The sequence below is a fragment of the Petromyzon marinus genome, chromosome 11, assembly GCF_048934315.1.
Source record: "Petromyzon marinus isolate PM22_M1 ecotype Great Lakes invasive population chromosome 11, UKy_Petmar_22M1.pri1.0, whole genome shotgun sequence".
NCBI lineage: Eukaryota > Metazoa > Chordata > Hyperoartia > Petromyzontiformes > Petromyzontidae > Petromyzon > Petromyzon marinus.
In genome coordinates, this window is record NC_133677.1 from 14,659,141 (window position 1) to 14,680,334 (window position 21,194).

The 21,194-nt window shown below is 50.2% G+C and overlaps 1 protein-coding gene across 1 annotated transcript; it reads left to right on the plus strand.

Annotated features, from left to right (window-relative positions):
• Positions 1–7,837: 7,837 nt before the first annotated feature.
• On the plus strand, positions 7,838–9,986 carry LOC142924307 (lysophosphatidic acid receptor 5-like). The gene is made up of 3 exons (XM_076066446.1): positions 7,838–7,845; positions 8,798–9,107; positions 9,165–9,986. Exons 1-3 carry the CDS (start codon positions 7,838–7,840, stop codon positions 9,606–9,608), a joined length of 762 nt encoding a protein of 253 aa, XP_075922561.1. The 3' UTR covers positions 9,609–9,986.
• Positions 9,987–21,194: the final 11,208 nt, after the last annotated feature.

Sequence of the window (21,194 nt, forward strand, 5' to 3'; positions counted from 1 at the left end):
GAGAAACACGCGCACCCGTCACTCGTTGATAACCACGACAGGGCGTCTGCGTTCGTGTGTCGAGTACCCTTGTGGTAGGAAACAGTAAATGAATAGTCCTGGAGGACTTCCAACCAACGTGAAAGCTGACCAGATGGCTGTTCAATGTGCAGCACATACTCTAGGGCTGCATGGTCAGAGCACACCTCAAAGCACCTGCCATAAAGGTAGGGGCAATACTGCTGTACAAAAAAAACTATAGACAAAAGTTATCTGCGTGTAATGCAGTATCGCTGCTCGGCCGGAGACAGCACTCTGCTGCCGTATGCCACAATGCTCTCCACCCCATCTACAACTTGAGATAGAACAGCGCCAATTCAAGTATTACTAGCGTCCGTATCTAGGACGAATGGCAAGGAAAAATTGGGGCATCGGAGGGGAGGGGTGTTCACCAGGCCATCCCGGAGTGCAACAAATGTGGCCTCCTCCTCCCCCCAATGAAACTTCTGACCCTTGGCCGTCAGGGCATGGAGAGGTTTGGCAATAGTGGTGAACCCGGACACAAAACGGCGGTAGTAAGACGCAATTCCGATAAACTCCACACATCACCCACCGACTTGGGTTGGCCAAGAACACACACGCGCGGTTTTATCCAGGTCCATCGCTATCTCTGACTTACTCTGTGGCCAAGGTACTGAACTGAATTTTTTACAAATAACACTTCTGCAGTTTAAAAAGAAAGACAGTGCGTAACCGTTCTAGATGTTCCTTAAACATATGGCTGAAAACAATAACATCGTCAAGATATATCAGACACAAATCCCACTGGAGGCCAGCTAGAACCAGTTCCACTCCGCTCCAGCCACTGGAACGTAGCTGGAGCGGAGTGAAGACCCATCGGAAGTCGATTGAATTCAAATAAGCCTTGCGGTGTGCGAAAGGCGGTCTTGGGCTGAGAAGACTCATCCAGAAGCAATTGCCAAAATCCGGATAGGAGGTAAAGAGTAAAAAAAGAATGTGCCCCTGCCAGAGCATCCAGGGAATCATCCATTCGTGGGAGGGTGTTCGCGTCAGCCACTGAAATTTTAATAAGCTTGCAGAAGTCGACGCAAAAGCGCAAACTACCGTCATGCTTTTTAACAAGAACGATGGGGGCTCCCCATGGACTAGTGGATGGCGAGATAATATCGCCGGCCAACATCTCATCGACCGCTAACCTAACGTGGTCTTTCTCTTTGGGGCTCAGCAAATAGAGATTCAGGGGCAATTTCCCCAAGAAATCAGTCCCAAGAAAGCAGGGAACGGCAAGGGACGTCGAAACAAGAACGGGTCCCTTCAATTTGATATCTCCAATGCACACTTCTGGCGTTATCTGTCCAATAATGCCCAATGAACCACCATTCACGGCAAAGCACGGATTCCCGACCGGACACAGGGTATGACACTTTCGGGGCAAAATATCATAAATAAATTCGGAAATGATGGTCGCGAACGCACCGGTATCGACGAGCATCCTAATTTCTATCCCCTGTATCATACCGATAACAGCAGACAATCTCGCTGCCGTGGCAACTACCCAATGAGGCAACTCTGACCACTGACCCGGTCAGAGTGGTCAGCAATCCCCTGCAAAACCCGAACCCTCACACCCCATGACACGGCGGGAATGAAAAGTGTCCGAACACGATGAGTGAGGTGGATGCAAAGGCCAAGCGCGTGGTGTGTCGCGACTCACCTTGGGACCTAGCGGAGTTGAGGACGGTCGGGAGGATGATGGCGGCGGTCCGGGGAGGCGTCTTGAGTGCGGCACGGCAACCCGACTAAACGTGTCCCGGCAGGCCGCAGTTGAAGCACACGATGGAGCCGCTCCCTGGACAGGGAAAAGTCCCCCACCGTTGGTCATGTCCTTTCTGTCGCACCATGCCGCCTCCCCGCCAGCCTCCGCCATGGACCGAAGGGCAGGCTTGGACGGGCTCCGCATCTTCGGGTGTACCACGCATCTTAAGAGGCGCAGTACACGCCACCAACCACGTATGCTATTTCAAAAGGATGTGCGCCTGGATGCACCTTGCAACTTTGAGGGATGATAAATCGTCCTCCATGCCTGGCAGGACGATGTTTAGATCCTTCGCCAGTGTCAGCAACCTCTCAAGGACCAGCGAGTCGACTCCAGCGTGGTCCATCTTCGAAAAGGCTGCCTTTGCTAGCGCCAACAGTGCACTGCAGAAGGCGAAGGGCGTCTCGGCCTCCCCCCTCCTCCGTGCAGCGAACTTGTGGCAAACATTTGAAGGCGGGTCGTAAATTGCTGCCATCTGGGAAAAGGCCTGTGCTAGCGTGGCCCTCTCTGCCGATGGAATGGCACAGAACACTGCTAAGGCGTCGTTGTCAAGGGTGGTGGGAAGCGCTCTCAGCACCTCCGTCCATCCCGCACAGTCACAATTCAACGTGAAGCGACGCTTGAAGGCCACTCAGTCGCCTCCCACAGCCGTGAACTCCTTCACAAATGGTAGACAGCGCCTGAGAGATGGAATTTCAACAGGCGGACTTGGCGGGCATTCAGATTTGGCGGGCTCTACGTCGCATGACTTTCAAACCTACAATCCAAACACACACTAACATGGGCCTACACGTTTGCTGAATAATCTTTCAAATGTGTAATTTCCCATGAGGATGGACAAAATCATTGATAAACATGAATCTTCTCGGGTCATGTGAAATTAACAAGAGTTCATATTTACTTGTGGTATTGCTGTGCATCCTTATTGGAGGCATCTGTCATGTCACAGGCATGACACGTATTGTTAGCCTGGGTAACAACAGCACCGGTCTTAAGCCACATGAACGTCTCTGCAACCGGTTGTGAGGAGCAGTTAAGCTTCCAGTTGCTCACACTCGATACAGCAATTTACCCGGCGATTTGTAGCGACATTTTATTGCGTGCTGCACGTTAGCGAACAATGATCGGCTGTTACAATCCTGAATGTGCCGATTAGTTTCTTGTTGTGCAACTACTCGCTCAGATATAGTCAAAGCAGTTGCATGAAGTAATTAAGTTGCATGATTTCGAGAGCGATTTGGTTGTACACTGATCGCTCAGTGTGGAGTGCCGACTCAGCGGGGTGCACCGGGCCCTGTGGTCATGTGAGCCTGGGTCATAAGGAAACCAGGCATTTTCTGCATCCCAGCCTTAATCATCACATATACGATGTGGCAGGTGTAAGGAGGCCTCCATCGGAAATGTCCCTTAAAGGCCTCCATGAAAGACTTTTGATGAGGTGGGATGAGGAGCTGCAATGTTACTTCATTGTGGTGCCAACTGCTCTGCGGGGTAAACTCACACGGACTGTCCACGTGAAATTAATGCACCTTTGAGTGCGTAAAATCTTGCTGACACTGAAGCGTGACTGCTTTTGGCGCGGGATGACGGACGACGTTTACCACGTGGTCAGAGGGCGTACTGACTGCACACGCTGCAAGCCGCCACCGAGGCAGGTCCAGCCACCGTTACAATCCATCATGGTGTCTCGTATTAACGAGCTAGTTGCTCTGAACATTCTCGGGCCATTTCCTGCCACTCAGAGGGGAAACAAATTCCTCCTTAAATTTTGATTTAAAGCTTTCGTGACTGCAGTAATTCATATTCTTAGTTTTTTCGGTAAAGTCACGTTGAAGAGAAACAACAAAATAACAAAATATATATAAAACAATAAAAAATTCTCACGACGTTTCGACCATAACTCAAACGGTCATCATCAGGTGTGTCGGTTTGCATAAATTTATTTTGAAAACGGCATATTTATTTATTTATTTATATATAAAAATAACGTTTGCGTCACGCGCAACGATTGGCTGTTTGCCAGGACTAGTCCATCTATTTTTTGAAAAGAGGAGGGGGGAGACGAAATTTGTTTTTATGTATGCTGTCTGAAAGCCACTGTAAGCGTGAACAATCAATCAAGAACTGAAATGATTTATCAAATCTTTCCAATGATTGCTAAGATAGAATCCATCTTCTCGGTTGAAATTGTCTCTGTGTTTGTATATGTGGATAGCCTCATGAACGAATCTCTCATGGAAGCCAGATGGCTTACAAAGAACCTCCGTCTTGGAAAAGTCAATGGGATGTGAGCCTACTGAATTAGAACAATGATTTGCTACGGCCGAGGTGTTGGTCCTACCGTGTTTAAGGTCTGCTTTATGTTCACGAATGCGGTCCGAGATATGGCGTTTGGTTTCTCCAATGTAACTACTACCACAGAGGCAACTTAGTTTGTAGACACCAGGGTATTGTATGTCCGGAATCACATCTTTTACAGACGGAACCAGATCACGGATTTTATGTAATGTGTTGAAACGGACCTGGATCTTGTGTTTATTCAAGATTTTGGAGATCTTTTTTGTGATCCCAGCAATGTAGGGTAAAGTGATGGTTTTGAAAGGCTCCTCAAGAGGGTTCTTCTTCATGGTTTGAGTGATAGCTTTGCGGATTGTATAGTCGGAGTAACCATTAGCCCTAAGAGCTTGGTGTACGTGCTTGAGTTCACTGCTTATGTGTTCCTGGTCGGATATGCATTGGGCTCTATGATACAGAGTCTTGATGAGAGAATTCTTCTGTGATGGATGGTGGTGGGAATCCGGTTTCAGATAAACATCCGTATGGGTAGCTTTCCTGTAGACAGAGTGGCTCATTGAACCATCAGGTCTCTTTTTAATTAGGACATCCAAAAAAAGGTATCTTGCCATCTATTTCGACTTCCATGGTAAATCTGATGGCTGGGTGTATGGAATTGATGTGGTCGAAGAATTGGTCTAGAGCAGGCCGGCCATGTGGCCAGATGACAAAAGTGTCATCCACGTACCTCTTCCATAAGGTTGGGCGCAGAGTGGCAGTCTGGATGGCGTCAGTCTCAAATTTCTCCATGAAAATGTTAGCTATAACTGGAGAAAGGGGGGAGCCCATTGGGGTGCCCTCAGTTTGTTTGTAGAAAGTTCCATTCCAAGTGAAGTATGTATTGGTTAAACAGTGTCTCACCAGGGGGGGTACCTCAGTGTTTAGTCCTTGATGAACCAAGTCTTCAATGATTGCAATGGTGTCAGGTACAGGAACCTTGGTGAATAAGGAAACTACATCAAAACTGCTCTAGACCAATTCTTCGACCACATCAATTCCATACACCCAGCCATCAGATTTACCATGGAAGTCGAAATAGATGGCAAGATACCTTTTTTGGATGTCCTAATTAAAAAGAGACCTGATGGTTCAATGAGCCACTCTGTCTACAGGAAAGCTACCCATACGGATGCTTATCTGAAACCGGATTCCCACCACCATCCATCACAGAAGAATTCTCTCATCAAGACTCTGTATCATAGAGCCCAATGCATATCCGACCAGGAACACATAAGCAGTGAACTCAAGCACGTACACCAAGCTCTTAGGGCTAATGGTTACTCCGACTATACAATCCGCAAAGCTATCACTCAAACCATGAAGAAGAACCCTCTTGAGGAGCCTTTCAAAACCATCACTTTACCCTACATTGCTGGGATCACAAAAAAGATCTCCAAAATCTTGAATAAACACAAGATCCAGGTCCGTTTCAACACATTACATAAAATCCGTGATCTGGTTCCGTCTGTAAAAGATGTGATTCCGGACATACAATACCCTGGTGTCTACAAACTAAGTTGCCTCTGTGGTAGTAGTTACATTGGAGAAACCAAACGCCATATCTCGGACTGCATTCGTGAACATAAAGCAGACCTTAAACACGGTAGGACCAACACCTCGGCCGTAGCAGATCATTGTTCTAATTCAGTAGGCTCACATGCCATTGACTTTTCCAAGACGGAGGTTCTTTGTAAGCCATCTGGCTTCCATGAGAGATTCGTTCATGAGGCTATCCACATATACAAACACAGAGACAATTTCAACCGAGAAGATGGATTCTATCTTAGCAATCATTGGAAAGATTTGATAAATCATTTCAGTTATTGATTGATTGTTCACGCTTACAGTGGCTTTCAGACAGCATACATAAAAACAAATTTCGTCTCCCCCCTCCTCTTTTCAAAAAATAGATGGACTAGTCCTGGCAAACAGCCAATCGTTGCGCGTGACGCAAACGTTATTTTTATATATATAAATAAATAAATATGCCGTTTTCAAAATAAATTTATGCAAACCGACACACCTGATGATGACCGTTTGAGTTATGGTCGAAACGTCGTGAGAATTTTTTATTGTTTTATATATATTTTGTTATTTTGTTGTTTCTCTTCAACGTGACTTTACCGAAAAAACTAAGAATATAAATTCCTCCTTGTGGGGGTGGAATACCTGCCCGGTGGCCAGTGGTGTGGCCTCTGCCAGATCAGTCAGCCGCATCCATTGTGGATGCATTTCTACACGGGTACATTTGGGACAAAGGGGCTCCAGAACAAATTATTACGGACCATTGGCGAAATATTCATCAAAATTGTTAAGGGAGGTGTGCGATTCCCTTGGAACTAAAAAAATTCGGACATCGCTCTACCATCCCCATGCAGGCCATGATTAGGTGGCTGACGGAGGCATGGGAGGCGTCTCGAGGGAATTCGGCTAAACGACAGGCCATGAATGAAAAACTCGTAGGGAAATGGGAGTCTGGGACCCCATGTACGGGGGACAACACAACCATGTATTGTCCTCAGGTGCCCCTGGGTACATCCCCTAAATTGCACCGGCCGTGGCAGGGCCCTATTGAGGTGGTTGAGGTCAAGAGGCCGGAGTGCGTGCATATACAGGTCGGTCGCTGTTGCTGGTTTGTGCACCCGTCACGGTTGAAACCCTATATTCCACCCTATGTTGACAGTTCATCTCCACCTCCTGAGTGCCGGGTGTCTGACGTGTCCGATGAGCCGGGGTGGGCAAGCCCGGAGGTTATGCCTCAGAAGGATTCCATTGGGACTGGATGCCATCTTTTTCTTCCCGGAAGGGGGCACCCATTAGGCCATTTGTGTAGTGTCCCAGCACGCCAATTCCTGTCCCAGCTGGGGGTCTGGAGTGCTTCGTTTCGATGATCCACTCCCTTTTCCGTTGTCCAATTGAGTTCCGATGGCGTCTGGCGGGTGGCCGCAGATGCGAGCTGGGCTGTGACTACCAATTTATCTGGGTTCCTTCCCGACGCTCGCGGGCTGTGGAACGCCGATGGTCATTGGAAATTATTCACTTCCTTGCAGTTCAGATTCGGAGTTAAAAGTTATTGTCTGAAATTAATTATGCCTCCATGTTAGCTTAATTGTGTTAGCACATTCTTGTGAGTTCCCCCTCTCCATATGTGATTGGTGTCAGCCGGGGCGGCTGTTTTTTCACGGGGGGGGGGGGGGTGATGTAGTGGCATAGTGTAGTGACATAGCGCTGGCTGCCGGCAAGAAAGGGGATCTGCGGCATTCAGCAGTCCTGACGTCTGCAGTCCAGGAGATACACGAGAGGGGGATCTAAGGGAAAGGTCATAGAATGGGCACACCAGGAACCCGCTAGTAGGTTCCAGAAAGAGGGTGTGGCCGGGGACGGAGTGAGGTCACACTGACAGTATAAGAGGGGCACCTGTAGGGGACCTCGGGGCTCTTGTTGGAGTGGGATCCCCGTCGTACTGCTGAAGTCCTTTGTCACCATTCTTCTCGTCGTCTTCACCATTCTTCTCGTCGTCGTCTCCATCTTCACCGTCTCGGGGCGCTGCTAGATAGGCAGCCTACCAACTGTTCTGACTGAGTAGCATCGCCGACAATAGACGGACTAATTATTAAGAGTGTTAACCCCGATGGTGCTTGTTAATACAGAGTGCCTCCAAGTCTTATCGTCTCCCTATACTGGGGTATGTCCAGGTAATGGGGTTCAACCCCTGTGATGTGACAGAGGGTTTCCTCTGGGAATTATGAAACCCAAATATGGATGCTATCACTTAAGGTCAAACGATGTTGCCCTAGCAAATGCGTTCACTTTACTTTTTCCTTTCTTGTATCTACAGGAGAGTGTGGAGGGGTGAATACAACTCGTCCCAGACCACCGCATTGCACGCAGAAACATTTTTTTATTCTGTGACAACATGGAGCACATCGCTTCACATTATCTCTAGCATGATATTGCATGCACCTCCTTGTTTCTCATCACGGATGATGGGATCATCAGTATCGTGATGTTCGCCAAAGGGGATTCTGTATAGATTATTTTTTTTGCAAATACTGAAGAGCAAGAGAAAGAGGTAACCCTAGAGTAGGTTGAAGTGGCAGTAGAATACCTGTAGTCCAGTATAAGACAGCAAGAGTGGCTTGTACTAACTTCCAGGAGGATGTAACAGTAGTCGCCAGATAACATTGGAACTGCAAAAGATAAAGCTGCATGGTGCAGGGATGCTTTGTCAAAGGAGTGCAAAACATTATATATTGCTGAAAAGGATAAACAAACAGTTGGAAGAGTAACAAACAATAAGTAAAAACGAAAATCCACAAAGTGAAAACACTAGATGTGAATAGCACAATTAGCACATGTTGTGATCAGACACAACACGCGTTAAGATGCAGCAAAACAAATATTAGCATGACAAAACACAATAGACAAAGGATCATTCAGCATCACCTTCATTATCAATATCATAATACTTCACGACCATCATCATCTTCATCATCACCATCTTTGCTGTGTGATTTGGCATGGCATGACTCTGCTGCTAAATCTTTTCCGTGGTACTTTGTAATGCACAAAGACAAAATTTGCTTCTTCTTGTTTACAGAACCGTGTGGTCTGTCTGGAAGAATGGACGTGATCGAGCTCTTTCAGTGTTGGATCACTCTCCTTGTATGCCATCACGGTGGTTCTGGGCATCCCACTGAATGCGCTCGCTTTGTGGGTGCTCATCCGAAAGAAGAAGTCATCCATATCCATCTACATGCTCAATTTGGCGGCGGTGGACTTCCTCTTCCTGCTCTTTCTACCAATAAAAATGTACTTATCCTTCATTAATTTATATGCCAACCTCATACTGTTGGCCGTCATAAGCGTGGACAGGTATGTGGCAATTGTGTTTCCACTGCGGATCTCGCGCCTGCGTCAACCTAAGGTAGCGTGGCTCCTCTGCCTGCTGTGCTGGGTCTTCAGCATGATTTATATTCTGCCTGTGACCCAAGTCAAACATTTTCTTAGCTAGGACAACGTCACCGCTAACAATTGCAGTTTATTGATTGTCCAGTGCTACGAAAAATTAACTGCAGAAGATGCAGCATTCGTGATATCTTACAGGCTTTATGTGTTTTTTGCTATCTACCTCACATCCCTGGTCACAGCGTTGTTTTGCTATGGAAATGTCGTGAGAGTACTGATCATGCAAAGAAGGCAGACAGAACTGTTACGCAGGAAAAAGAAGATTCATGCTGCTAAAATAAAAGCGGTGATCTTAATAACCTATATTGTGTGCTTCATTCCTTACAACTCAACACACATAACAGGCTTCATACAAACTAAAATCAATGCTTTTTCTCCGAATAGTCTTCTAACAATCCGAGATGTAGCACTTTGCCTGAGCGTGTCAAACAGCCTCTTTCATTCACTTATCATTTATGTTGCCCCTTCTTCATCTCGTAATTCTATTTAAAAAAAAGAAATATTAAAATGCATGGAGCCTGTCTCAAGGGTGGCAGCTACAACCGATTAGTACGAGTTCAAATATGTCTGTACAAGGAACTTGAGTTATGGAACTCCGGTATGAATTTCTGACTGGGGTATTCTTCTTTTTGAAGGAAATCTGTTTGGTTTGAGAGGGAGTTGGCAACCTTATATATTCGTGTCGTGTTAAGTGTGGGGGCTACCGTCCCCCGCCATCACCGAATTGTCGGGGCCGTTGTCCCCCGACTCCCCCGTTACATTCGTCCCACTATCCCCCGGCTGTTCTGTGGGGTCCGGGCTACTGACCCCCAATTCTTCGCCCCCTTGCGCCCCCGACTTTGCGGCTGCCCGTGTAGGCATGTTTCAATTGGTGAGGCCGACGGCTTTGCGTTTACGATGCGCTATGCGGGTTCAGTGGCGGCGTGCTGCAGTGCTCGCACGTGAACAAACGGGTACGGTATGCCGACGCGTGACTCCCTCACACAGACGCTCTACGCTCCCAGGCAATAACAAACCCGACGCCGCTACCTGCGCAGCCCTGTACACCAATCACACGCGAGGGAGTTGGGGTCGGGGGTTAGAGGGCAGGGGCGTCTGCCGTGCGAATGCGGCTGATTGGAGGGAGTCACTCCGCTCTGATTTAAAGGGCCGTTTAAACAGCCGCGCGTATACGCGCACACCAGGCGCTTAGCTCTCTACCTCGCTATAGACAACTGCGCATGCACGCGACCGCAAAACAGTCGCACAGGTACGCGAGCGCTAAGCACTCCCGTAAACAGCCACGTAGACACGCGCACGCTAAGCGCTCCGCCTCGTTGTAAACAACCGCGCGTGCACGCGAACGCAAGACACTCCACCCTCTTCACACTCACAAAGACCACACGACACAGTTTATCCCCCTACTAGCTATTTTATTCACCGCGAGTAACCCGCTAAACTACGTGGGTTTGCGTGGGTCAGTAGACGCTAGCCTATCCTTCGAGGATCCTAGATTCAACTTATCCTGCCTATCGCTCCGCTTTCTACCCTCGATTAAATTGCCCAAACTTACCTCTCTCTCTTACGCTTACTTCCACTCTGATGCGCTGGAAGTTGTAGAATGGCGATGCTGTGGGTCGTCTCCGTAGAAGATCGTGCCTGGCTGTGCTGAAACTCGTCACAAGGACGATCCGAATGGCCGGCTTCAATGCTCCGTGGACTTCGATGACTGGAAGAACTCTCCCTTTACTGCCTCAATCCTCTTCATTTTATCCTCCCTATCACAAAGGCATTCCGCGGTGCACGCACCCGTGCACCCGTGCCCTTTGATCTTCGGATCTATAATCCTACCTATAACTAAAGGCATTCATTTACTCCTGCGCTCGTGCCCCCCGGTCCAATCAGAGACCGAGATATTCCTGTCCCTTTGACATTCGGATCCCTAATCCTACCTATAACAAAAGTTCAGTTGTTCCTGCACCCGTGCCCCCCTGTCCAATCAGAGGCTGGGATATTCCTGTCCCTTTATCATTTGGATCCCTAATCCTACCTATTACAAAGGCGTCCCGCTGTTCCCACACCCCGTGCTCCCCTGTCCAATCAGATGTCTGGGTTTTCCCACCCTCGGATCACCGCTCTGGTGACGTCACCGCAGTCGTTTCTTGGACGTCCGCTCTCTGGTTTCCCGCTACCAGTCCACTGACCCGTGCTGTGTGTGTGTGTGATCTCATCCGCGGTGGCTTTACCGCCCCTGCCGTAACCATGCCATTATAATATCAGGTCACGGCGCCGTGGTGCTGGTCAGCCTCGGGGGTAGGTCGCCCAATTCCCCGTCCGCAGGAAACCATGAAGCTTGATCCCATTAGGGGCTTCTAGACGAAAACCCGTCGGCCAGGTGACCCACCCCGCGGGCCCTATGTGGGGCATGCATGTGTGGGGTGTGCATGCATTCATGTAGGGGGGGGGGGGGGGAGGTGAGGGCGCGCAGCGTCGGCGTCGTCACTCCCCGGTGGCGGCATCACCGGGGAGTGACGGCGGCACCACAAGCGGATGTCTGAGAGAGCACCGGCCTCGGGAGAGTGGCGGGAAATCCGAGGCACGGGTGGCGGCGTCACGGCGGTGGGTACGGCCCCGACAGAGCGGCTCCGCTGCGGCGGCACCACATAAGCTGTGTTTATATCATTTAATAATGGAAACTCAATTTACAAATGATTTCTAGCCACAAGTCCACCCTGTTTGACATTTTGATGGTCAGGCTTGTGGACATTTAACCCAAGCATTGACATGTCCACACCTTCCTCCATGAGCAGACTGCACCCCATACAGTACACCCAGCAGTATTTACCAAAGTGGGAGAAGCTACGGTGGGGTTCCTGAATTGCCGTTTCCCCACAATTTGTCAGCCACTGTTCTACCTGTAAGATTCATGGCAATCCACACCTGGATAGTGAGTGAGCACGCTAATCTATGCGATTCATAAAGCATTGCTCCATGTCCACTCTGCCACAATGTAGTAGAAACTCCACCTCAAAACATGCTTCCCTGATCCTCCCAGAAATTAATGCACAGCGATTCCAATCTGGAAATTGATTAAAAAAAACAATTCTAACAGAACTGCATTGTTGTCATCTTATAAACTCAACTTTGAACAATTTTTTTTTTATTTTACGAGGTAAGGCCCACTGAGCTAAATAGCTCTTTTCAGAAGCAACCTGCTCACAAGTGATAGCCCAATGAGGCGGCTTATCACATGGATATTAATAGCAGCCAAATACTCTAAACGCATGTTGATTCTAAATGTGGAGGGAAACACCGGCGGACCTGGAGAAAAATGACAAGCAAAATGCAGTTCTTCAGGAACTGGTGGGTTTGCATCATGCATACAGCTGACAGATATTTTTGATCCAGTGTCTGAATAACTCAATTCTACATTTTTGAAGACGTTTCTCTCTTGATAGAGGTAAGTCACACACAGACACCCCAACATTATATGTATGTATTGAGTCCAACTGAGTCGCAGACGTTATCTTGGGAGCAACACTATTATAAAACAGCACGCAACATAGCACGATCTACCCTCGGGTCTCGAATGCCCATCTAACCACGCTACGACAGAACTAGACACGGTTCGCTATCCCGGTCCGGACCACAAGCTGGGTCCCGGACCGCGTGGCTAGAGGCTTCTTCTCCCTGACGTGGATCTTCGTAACACCAGCACACGAAGAAACTCGAGCTCCTCAAGGGGCCCTCGTTACATGGCCACAGGCTGGGGCTGGCTCCGCCCTTCGTCCCGCTCACCTTCCTGGTCTCTCGAGCTCTTTGGACCACATGACCGCCCCGTGGCCCCCCATCCACCGGTGGCCCCCCTACAATATCATCCGGTCACATGTTAGCAGGTCAACCAGAGTATCATGCCCCAACGTAACCCTTGCTGGCTGAAGCTCCCTCTTGCTCCCTCACCGGGAGCCCGCACCGCACACTGCTCGCGGTGCCTCCACGCTAACCAGCGCTCACCCAAGCCCCACCAGGGCTGGTACTACACCCCGTAACCCGGGCTGCCCATAATGACAACACATTATCCGCCGTGGCTTCGCAAGTCACTACAAATCTAGGGCCGAGATTCGAAACCCCCGATTCAGGTACAAATGGACCTGGGATCCTCGAAGAAGGGATCCGCAGTGCCCGCTCCAATGAAGGCCGTGCTCGAAAAGCTGCGTGAGGCACGGCAAGCAGCCGTTGATAATTCGGCCAGCTGGCAAGCGGCTAACCAGTGCTTGCTGAAGCACCATGCCTCCGGACTTCTGTGGGAAAAGGGGCAGAAAACGTGGCTTCATTGTCCCCAAGTACCTGTTGGCACTTCCCCAAAATTGCATCGCCCTTGGCAGGGCCCTGTTGAGGTCGTGGAGATCCGATGCCCACAATGTGTCCGCATTCGCTTGGTTACTGGCACTGGATCGTACACCCATCTAGGCTGAAGAGATATGTGCCACACAGCCCTGTCGATTCATCCCCACTTCCGGAGCGGCCAGAAATTGATGCATCCGCAAGATGAACGCTCTGTGTGTGCGCCTAGAGAACCTCCACGAGTATCTCCTGAGGCGACGCCTCTTCCTGTTGGTGCCCCGGCGACGGGCCTGTCGCCAGCTGATATACTGCCTGCCCCGACGACCGACGCCACACGTGGGAGCGGACCAGCAGCTCACACGCGCTCTTGGGACATTCAATTCTGCTGACCAACCCCCTGGGACCGTTTCCATTGGGTTCCGGCAGTCGCCATCGTAATCGGCACATTGCTCCAAGTGATGATGGCTTTCGTAACTGCCAATCTGCCTTAACATTCGCCTTTGATTCCCCCGCAGATGGCTACGCCTTCACACTCGCTTTGCATTGTTATTATTGATATTATTGCGTGATGTCTTGCTCTCTGGGTTGAACGGGGCTCCGCTTTCATATAGTTGACAGCCGGGACGGCTGATTTTTTTTTCACTGGGGGGGTAATGTAGAGGAGTAGTATGACGACGTGACGTCATGTGCGCTGAAGGCGGAATGACGTCACGTCGGAGGGGATACTTAAGGAGGACTCCTGACGAAAACGGGGTCATTGTGGGAGCCCGAGATGGTGAGTGTCTGAAGAAGGTCTCTCCTGCTCGTGACCGGACTGTGTTGGCTGATCCCCTGTCCAGGTTCTACGATTAGGAGAGCCGAAGATATAGCCAGGGGTAGGGCTCAAGGAAGTCTGCAAGAGCCGGCTAAGTTACGTGGGGTGCTGCTCTCCTCGGTCGGGCGGTGTTGACTGAACCCCCGTCCCGATTCGAGTGAGAGAGCCCAAGACATAGGCGAGGCTAGGGACAGACAGAGCCGGAAGTCTGAGTGAAGGACCGAGTGTAGGGACACCTACCTTTGGTGTATAGTGTTACCCCTTTGTGTTAAATAAACGGCATAAGCCCTTACCTGGAAATCTGCCTCCGAGTCGTCGTGCACCACACAACACTTGTTTAAAGAAAACTAGTTGTATTTTCCTTTTTTTGTACGGGAAATATAATCATAATATGCCTTTGGCCTTGTGGTGAATTGTTATTATGAGTGGAAATTTATTATTTTGGTCAATCCAACTCGAATCAAAAGATATAACGGAGTTAGTGTTTTGGTGATGAAAATCTAAGTTTTGTAATCGTTGATAACATTTGGTGTTAATTGTGTTGGTTGTGCTGTTTATTGGGAAGGCACAAAATGGCTGACTTAGAGCTTAATTTTAAGATTGAGCTCATGGGGTGAGTAGAATGTGTTTTTGCAGAGGTTACATTATATAAGAAAATATAGTTGTATATGTTTATTGTCAATAAAATATTACTTTCCTAATTTATATATTAATATAATTTGATATTAAATATAGCTTGATTATTTATTATATAAGTACGTATTTCTTTTACGCAGTATCAGGGACTGTAGGAAATTTAGGAGGTGCTACAGATGTTATTGTCACATCTTTCATGTGAGATATTAAAATCATTCTTGTTAATCGTTTGTTTAATAATATCTATGTTGAATGTTCTTAGATATCATAATTGAGATTTGTGCGGACTTCGTGCTGAGATTGAGCTGTGGTGTTGTGACGTGGAGGGTGTTTCTGACCATTATTGCAGATACGCAACTGCCCTTCAGAAAAACACTATTAAATCAAGTTTAGCCGTTACATAAAAATCTCTGGTGCTCAACTCTTGTGGAGTCACCCACCGCTCTGGAGGACAGAACACATTGCGGAGTACCTACTCATCAGGTTAACACATAGGCTTTCACGACCAATATCCATAATATAGGTTTATTTGGGTCGGATCGAGTAAATATTAATGTGTCGTTAAACCCGCCACCACCCAACAGCCAATTAGTAAGGTTTGTCACGTAAACAAACCATGCCAATTCGTTACTAGTACAGCACATCGGTGTGTTAGCAAATCCACAACATTTACAATCTGAGTACGACGTTTCGCCAGTAATTACAACTAGTATCATCAGGCAGACAGCCAGATTTGTGGAAAAAATTCTCCTGTTTCGTTCCTTATATAGAGGGATAAATGTGATTACGTCACTTGTGAGCCCTTCACATGCAAGGGGGGGGGGGGGCTAGGGGTGTTAATGAATGCATTTAAATTACAATGGGTATCCATTCCCGTTTGGTAATCAATGTACATTCAGCGTGAACATTGTTCTTGTACCTCCTGTCGTTTGTGTGCACTAAAATGGAAGTACCTGTTATTGTCTGCGTACAGGTAAACCCATTGACGTATGGTATTCTGTATAGGCATGCAATTAAACAATGTATTATTTAGTTTAACACGTAGGCTTTCACGACCAATATCATCCGTAACAGGTTTTTTGGAATTAGATCGCGCAAATATATAAATGTGTCGTTAAACCTGCCACCACCCGACACAGCCAACTAGTAAGGGTTGTCACGTAAACAGAACATGCCATTTCGTCACTAGCACAGCACTAGTGTATAATGTAGTGTATAGTAGTGTATAGTGTAGTATACTAGTACAGCACGCCGGTGTGTTGGAGAGCCAAGCCACAACATTTACAATCTGAGTACGACGTTTTGCCAGTAATTACAACTAGCTTCATCAGGTGACAGCACGATTTGTGGAGAAGTCCACCTGTTTCGTTCCTTATATAGAGGCGTAGATGTGGTGACCAAACTTCTGCACTCTTTGAGTCAATGTACGTTATGTTGCGCATTATGCGAACCCATTGATTTTGTCCTTCCTGTCCATTGTGTGTATTAAAATAGCCGTACCAACGGAAATCCCTATTGAAGTATGGTGGCCTGTAGAAGCATGCATTTAAACAATGTATTATTTGATTAGTTTAACACGTAGGCTTTCGCGACCAATATTATCATAATAAAGGTCTTTGGGTTAGATCGCGTTATTTATAAATGTGTCGCAACCCTCCACCACCCGACACGGCCACTCAGCAAAAAAGTGTCACGTTGACAAAAGACAAATAGTTCACTACTTTAGCCCACCGGTGTGTTGAAGAGTGAAGCCACAGCATTTACAGTTTGAGTACGACGTTTCGATGGTAATTACGATTTTTAAAATTTTATTCAGTGTCTCAGCGGAGAAACAAAAAAAAGCAAAAACCGAGGGGCCGCCCCCTCCCTCGCACCGCGAAGGCCCCGCTCGGCCACCGACCCATCCACAGGACCGGAGTCGCCCCTGACACTGCACTCGTCACATCTGTGCCTGGAGGGGCTGCCTCCCCTCCAGCCACGCACGCCCTCTCCCCCGGGCACCAGTAAAAGCCCCCCCCCCCCCCGCCCGGCCACCCTAACCCACCCTGGGTAGCGGCCACTTCCATATTTCCCTTGCGACTTGGTTTCCCAGTCTCACCCGGTCCACCTCCACCACCCTCTCCAACAACCTCCTTGCCACATAGCATGCCTCCAATGGGGACATCTGGGACCCCTCCAGCTCCTTCTTGCGTGCTTCCCACAAGGCCTCCTTCGTTGCTCCTATTATAGCCCACGGCTGGTCCCTGTCCTCCCTTCCCACACCCAGCAGTTCCCCCCACATAATGTCCCATGTTGTCATCCTCAACAGTGCGAACCGGGCCAACAACGGCTTGCTCCGCCTCCACACCTCCTGGGCAAAGGGGCATGTCACCATCACGTGCACTGCACTTTCGTCCCCGTTGCAGCCCCTCGGGCACTTGGGGGTGTGTGCCATTTGGCGGCCGTACATAAAACCCCTCGTCTCCAGTTTGTCCCGGACCGCCAGCCATGACAAATCCCTCTGTTCCTTCGTGAGTGCCGCCGACAACATGTTCCTCCAAATTTGCCAGTGCACCTCCCTCCTCGCACCTGGCACCTCATCACAGGCCTCCTCTTTCTCTGCCTCGGCCCGCACCTCTCTGGGGGTCCACCGGCCCCCCCACCGGTTCAGGCCATGCTGCCCAATGTAGTCCCCGACCACGTCGCTGATCCAGCCCCCCGGGCAGTCCAAGGGTATGCTCCTCTCTGCCTGGGTCATCCCGAGGCCCCGCAGGCACCACGTCAGGCGATACCGCATGTAACACGCCGCCTTGCCCCGTGGCTCTGCGGAGAAGAACAGTCTCAGCGCGTTACATACAAAGGTCAAGTTCAGGGTGTACTCCACATTTGGGGCACCCCTCTCCCTGTTCCCAACCTGCATACACAGCACGGCCCTCCTCACCCTCTCCATCCCACCCCCCAGATAAACCCGAAAAGCGCCGAGGTCAAAACCTTGACCTCCCTCTTACCAGGTGGGAATACCTGCGCCAAGTAGCTTAAAGTTGGCAGTGTCTCCGTCTTCACTACCATAATCCTGCCAGCCATCGTGAGCCGCCTCCCTGCCCACTTACCCAGGCGACCCTTTGTCTTCCTTACCCTCTTCTCCCAATTATGTTCCCCCAACCTATCCCTACAAAAGGTCACCCCTAGCACCGTTATCTCTTCTGTCTGCAAGCTCAGCTCCGGCGGCCGACCCTCGAACAGCCTCGAATCCCCAAAGGCCATTAACTCGCTCTTTCTCGCATTGACCTTCAAACCGGAGGTCACGCAGAACCTCCCTGTCCCCTCCATTGCTCTCCACACCGACGCAACGTCCCTGCATAGCACGGCCACATCGTCCATATACAAGGTTACCTTCCCTTCCTCCCTGTTCCCCGGTATTGTCACCCCCCTAATCCTTTGGTCGTCTCTCATTACCTGCGCTAGAGGCTCCATACTCATAATGAATAAGACCGGGGACATCGGGCATCCCTGCCGTACCTCGGACCCTACTTGAATGACCCCCGAACATTCCCCGTTTATCAAAAGTCTAGCTCTGAGCTCACCAAAGAGTCGTGCCACCCACTCCACTAGGGGCCCACTCATTCCCATCTTCGCCATCACCGCCAGCATGTATTTGTGTGAAAGGCAGTCGAAAGCCTTGTCCAAATCCAAGCTCAGAAGCCCCAGCGGGTACCCCCTCTCTCTCTCCCCTTCTATCACCTCCCTCAGTACCACCAAGGAGTCCGCGATCCTCCTCCCCGGGACCGCGCACGTCTGATCCGGGCCTACCACCTCCCCCACCACCTTCCCTAATCACGCTGCGACTACCCTTGCCAAGATCTTGTAATCCTCGTTTAGGAAAGTTATTGGCCGCCAGCTTCCTAAGTCCTTACGGTCCCCCTTCCCTTTATAAATCAACATAACCAGACCCTCCTGCATATCATCCGGCACCCGGCCCTCCTCTAAAGTTTCCCTACAAATTTGCAGCATATCCTCCTTCAGAAGTTCCCAGAATTTGACATAGAAATCCTCTGGGATCCCATCCGGGCCTGGGGTTCTGTTCCTGTTCAACCCCTTTACCGCCTCTTCCACTTCTCCCTGCCGAATCTTTTCCTCCAGCGTCTCCAGGTTCTCAATCCTCTTCCCCAATGCCCCCAGCAGCTCCTCCCGCTTCCCCCCATCTATCCCCTTCCTCCCATACAACTCCTTATAGAAATCCTCCGCTGCGCTCATCATCCCTACCGTCGTCTGCCTACCCCTGGTAGGACTTACCAATTCCCTCATTGCGTTATCTCCCTCTTTTGAGGAAAAACCTCGTGCACCTCTCCCCTTCCTCCGTTGCCCTGACCCTCGCCCTATACACTAAGCCCTTCTTTCCAATACTGAAGCTACCCTCCCTTTCAACTCCTCTATCCTTTCCCCCATCGGGAACCCTAGCTCTAGCAGCCTGTACATTTTCTCCAGCCTGGCATTCCACTGCCTCAATTCCCTACCCAGTCCCCTCCTCCTACTATGGTGCTGGAAGAGTGTTTTCACCCCGTCCTTTATCTGGCCCCACCATTCCACCCTCGTGGGGAACCAGTCCTGCAAGGTCCTCCAACTTTTGTATTTTTGTACGAAGTCCCCCACCACTTTCTGGTCCTCCAACAGACCCACATTCATTTTCCATACTCCTTTCCCCAACTGGTACCGCGAGCTCTGCTACGACCATTTTGTGGTCCGAGAGGGGAAATGGCTCCACCCCCGCACTTCCCACTTCTACTTTGGCAGAGGCAAAAATAAAGTCTATCCGCGACTGCGTTCCCCCGTTCTTATTCGACCACGTATACCCGGGCCGTGCACCCTCCTGTATGCGTCTACCATGCCAAGGTCCTCCATCAACTCTTTCAGCTTTCTGGAGGAGGAATCCAATTTCCTCCTCCCCTTTGCCGACACCAGGTCCGCCAAATATAGCGGGCAGTTGAAATCACCCCCTACGATGACTTGTCCCCTGGTGGCCAATAGAGTCGCCAAGCTCTCCCACACCTCCACCCTTTCCATGCATCGTACCGGGGCGTACACGTTCACCAGCCGCAACTCCATGCCTTGGTAGGATACATACACACAAAGGAGCCGGCCTGGTATCACCTCCTGGGTCCCTTCCACCCTCATTTCCCTCCTGCCTAGGAAGGTAACCACCCCTGTACACCGGTTCTCATTGCTACCCGACCATATGTAGTGGCCGTTCCAATCTTCCAGCAGGACTTCCGAACCCAGGGTGTATAGCAGGTGGCACTCTTGAAGGAAAGTCTCTAACAGGAGCATGATTGGCCCTCTCCTTCCCTTCCGCTTCATCCCTCTCACATTTATAGATGCCACGGAAAGGTCCATGCCGAAGTGTACTTTATTCCGTTTCCGATTCCGCTGCACGCTCCCCCTATCCGCCCTTGTCCGCCTTCTTTCTCACTTTCTTCCTCCCCTTTAACCTCCGGGGCTTTCCCCGGTTCAACCGTCCCCCCCCCCCCTTCTGCCCTCCTCCACCCGGACTCCTCCATGTCCGGCGAGGTGCCTGAAGGGCCCGTGTCATGCTGGGGGCCATCCCCTTTTATGGCTCTGTCCAATTTCCTCTTCCTCCCAACCGTTTCCTCCCATGCCCCGTCAGCTCCTTCCTCCACCCGTTGCTCCCCCTCGCCCTCCTCTTCGCCCATTGCCTCCGCCCAGTCCCCCACTGGGGTTCCTGGGTCTTCTCCCCCTGTCTTCCCTCCCCTCCTCCCTCCGCTCCCAGTCCAGTGGTCGTGTTGCTTCCTTCCCCACAGGTCCCCCTCCCTCACTTCCCCCGGGGGGTCGTGGTTCCACCGCCTCTCCTTCCTCCTCCCCACCAAGCTCCCGGCCCAATTCCCATCCGGCCGCCTCCTCCACCACCTCCCCTACCTGTCCACTCTGATACGCCCGCATCCTGTTGGCATATGATTCCGGGCAGGATCTATACAGGTGTCCTCCGCTACCGCAGAGGTTGCATCAGACCGGCTCGCCGCACTCCTCCACCGTGTGATCCGGCGCCTTGCACCTGTAACAGATCCATGCCTCGCATGTCGCCGCCAGGTGCCCCCTTCCCCCACACCTCCTCCACAATTTGGGCTGGCCCGCGTATACCACATACCCCCTGTTCCCCCCGATGTTCAAGGCGCTCGGGATGTGCTTCAGAGCCCCCCCCCTCCATCTTCAGGCGCACCCTCCACTGCCTGGCCCCCGTCCATATCCCCGCCGAGTCCTGCACCCTCTTGCAGCCAGATAACAGCACGCAGTGCTGCCTCAACCACACCT

What these genes read in the sequence shown, in the direction of transcription:
- LOC142924307 (XM_076066446.1), top strand. An exon ending in TCCTCTGCCTGCTGTGCTGG is followed by an intron (nt 9,108 to 9,164) that starts GTCTTCAGCATG and finishes TTTCTTAGCTAG; the next exon opens with GACAACGTCACCGCTAACAA.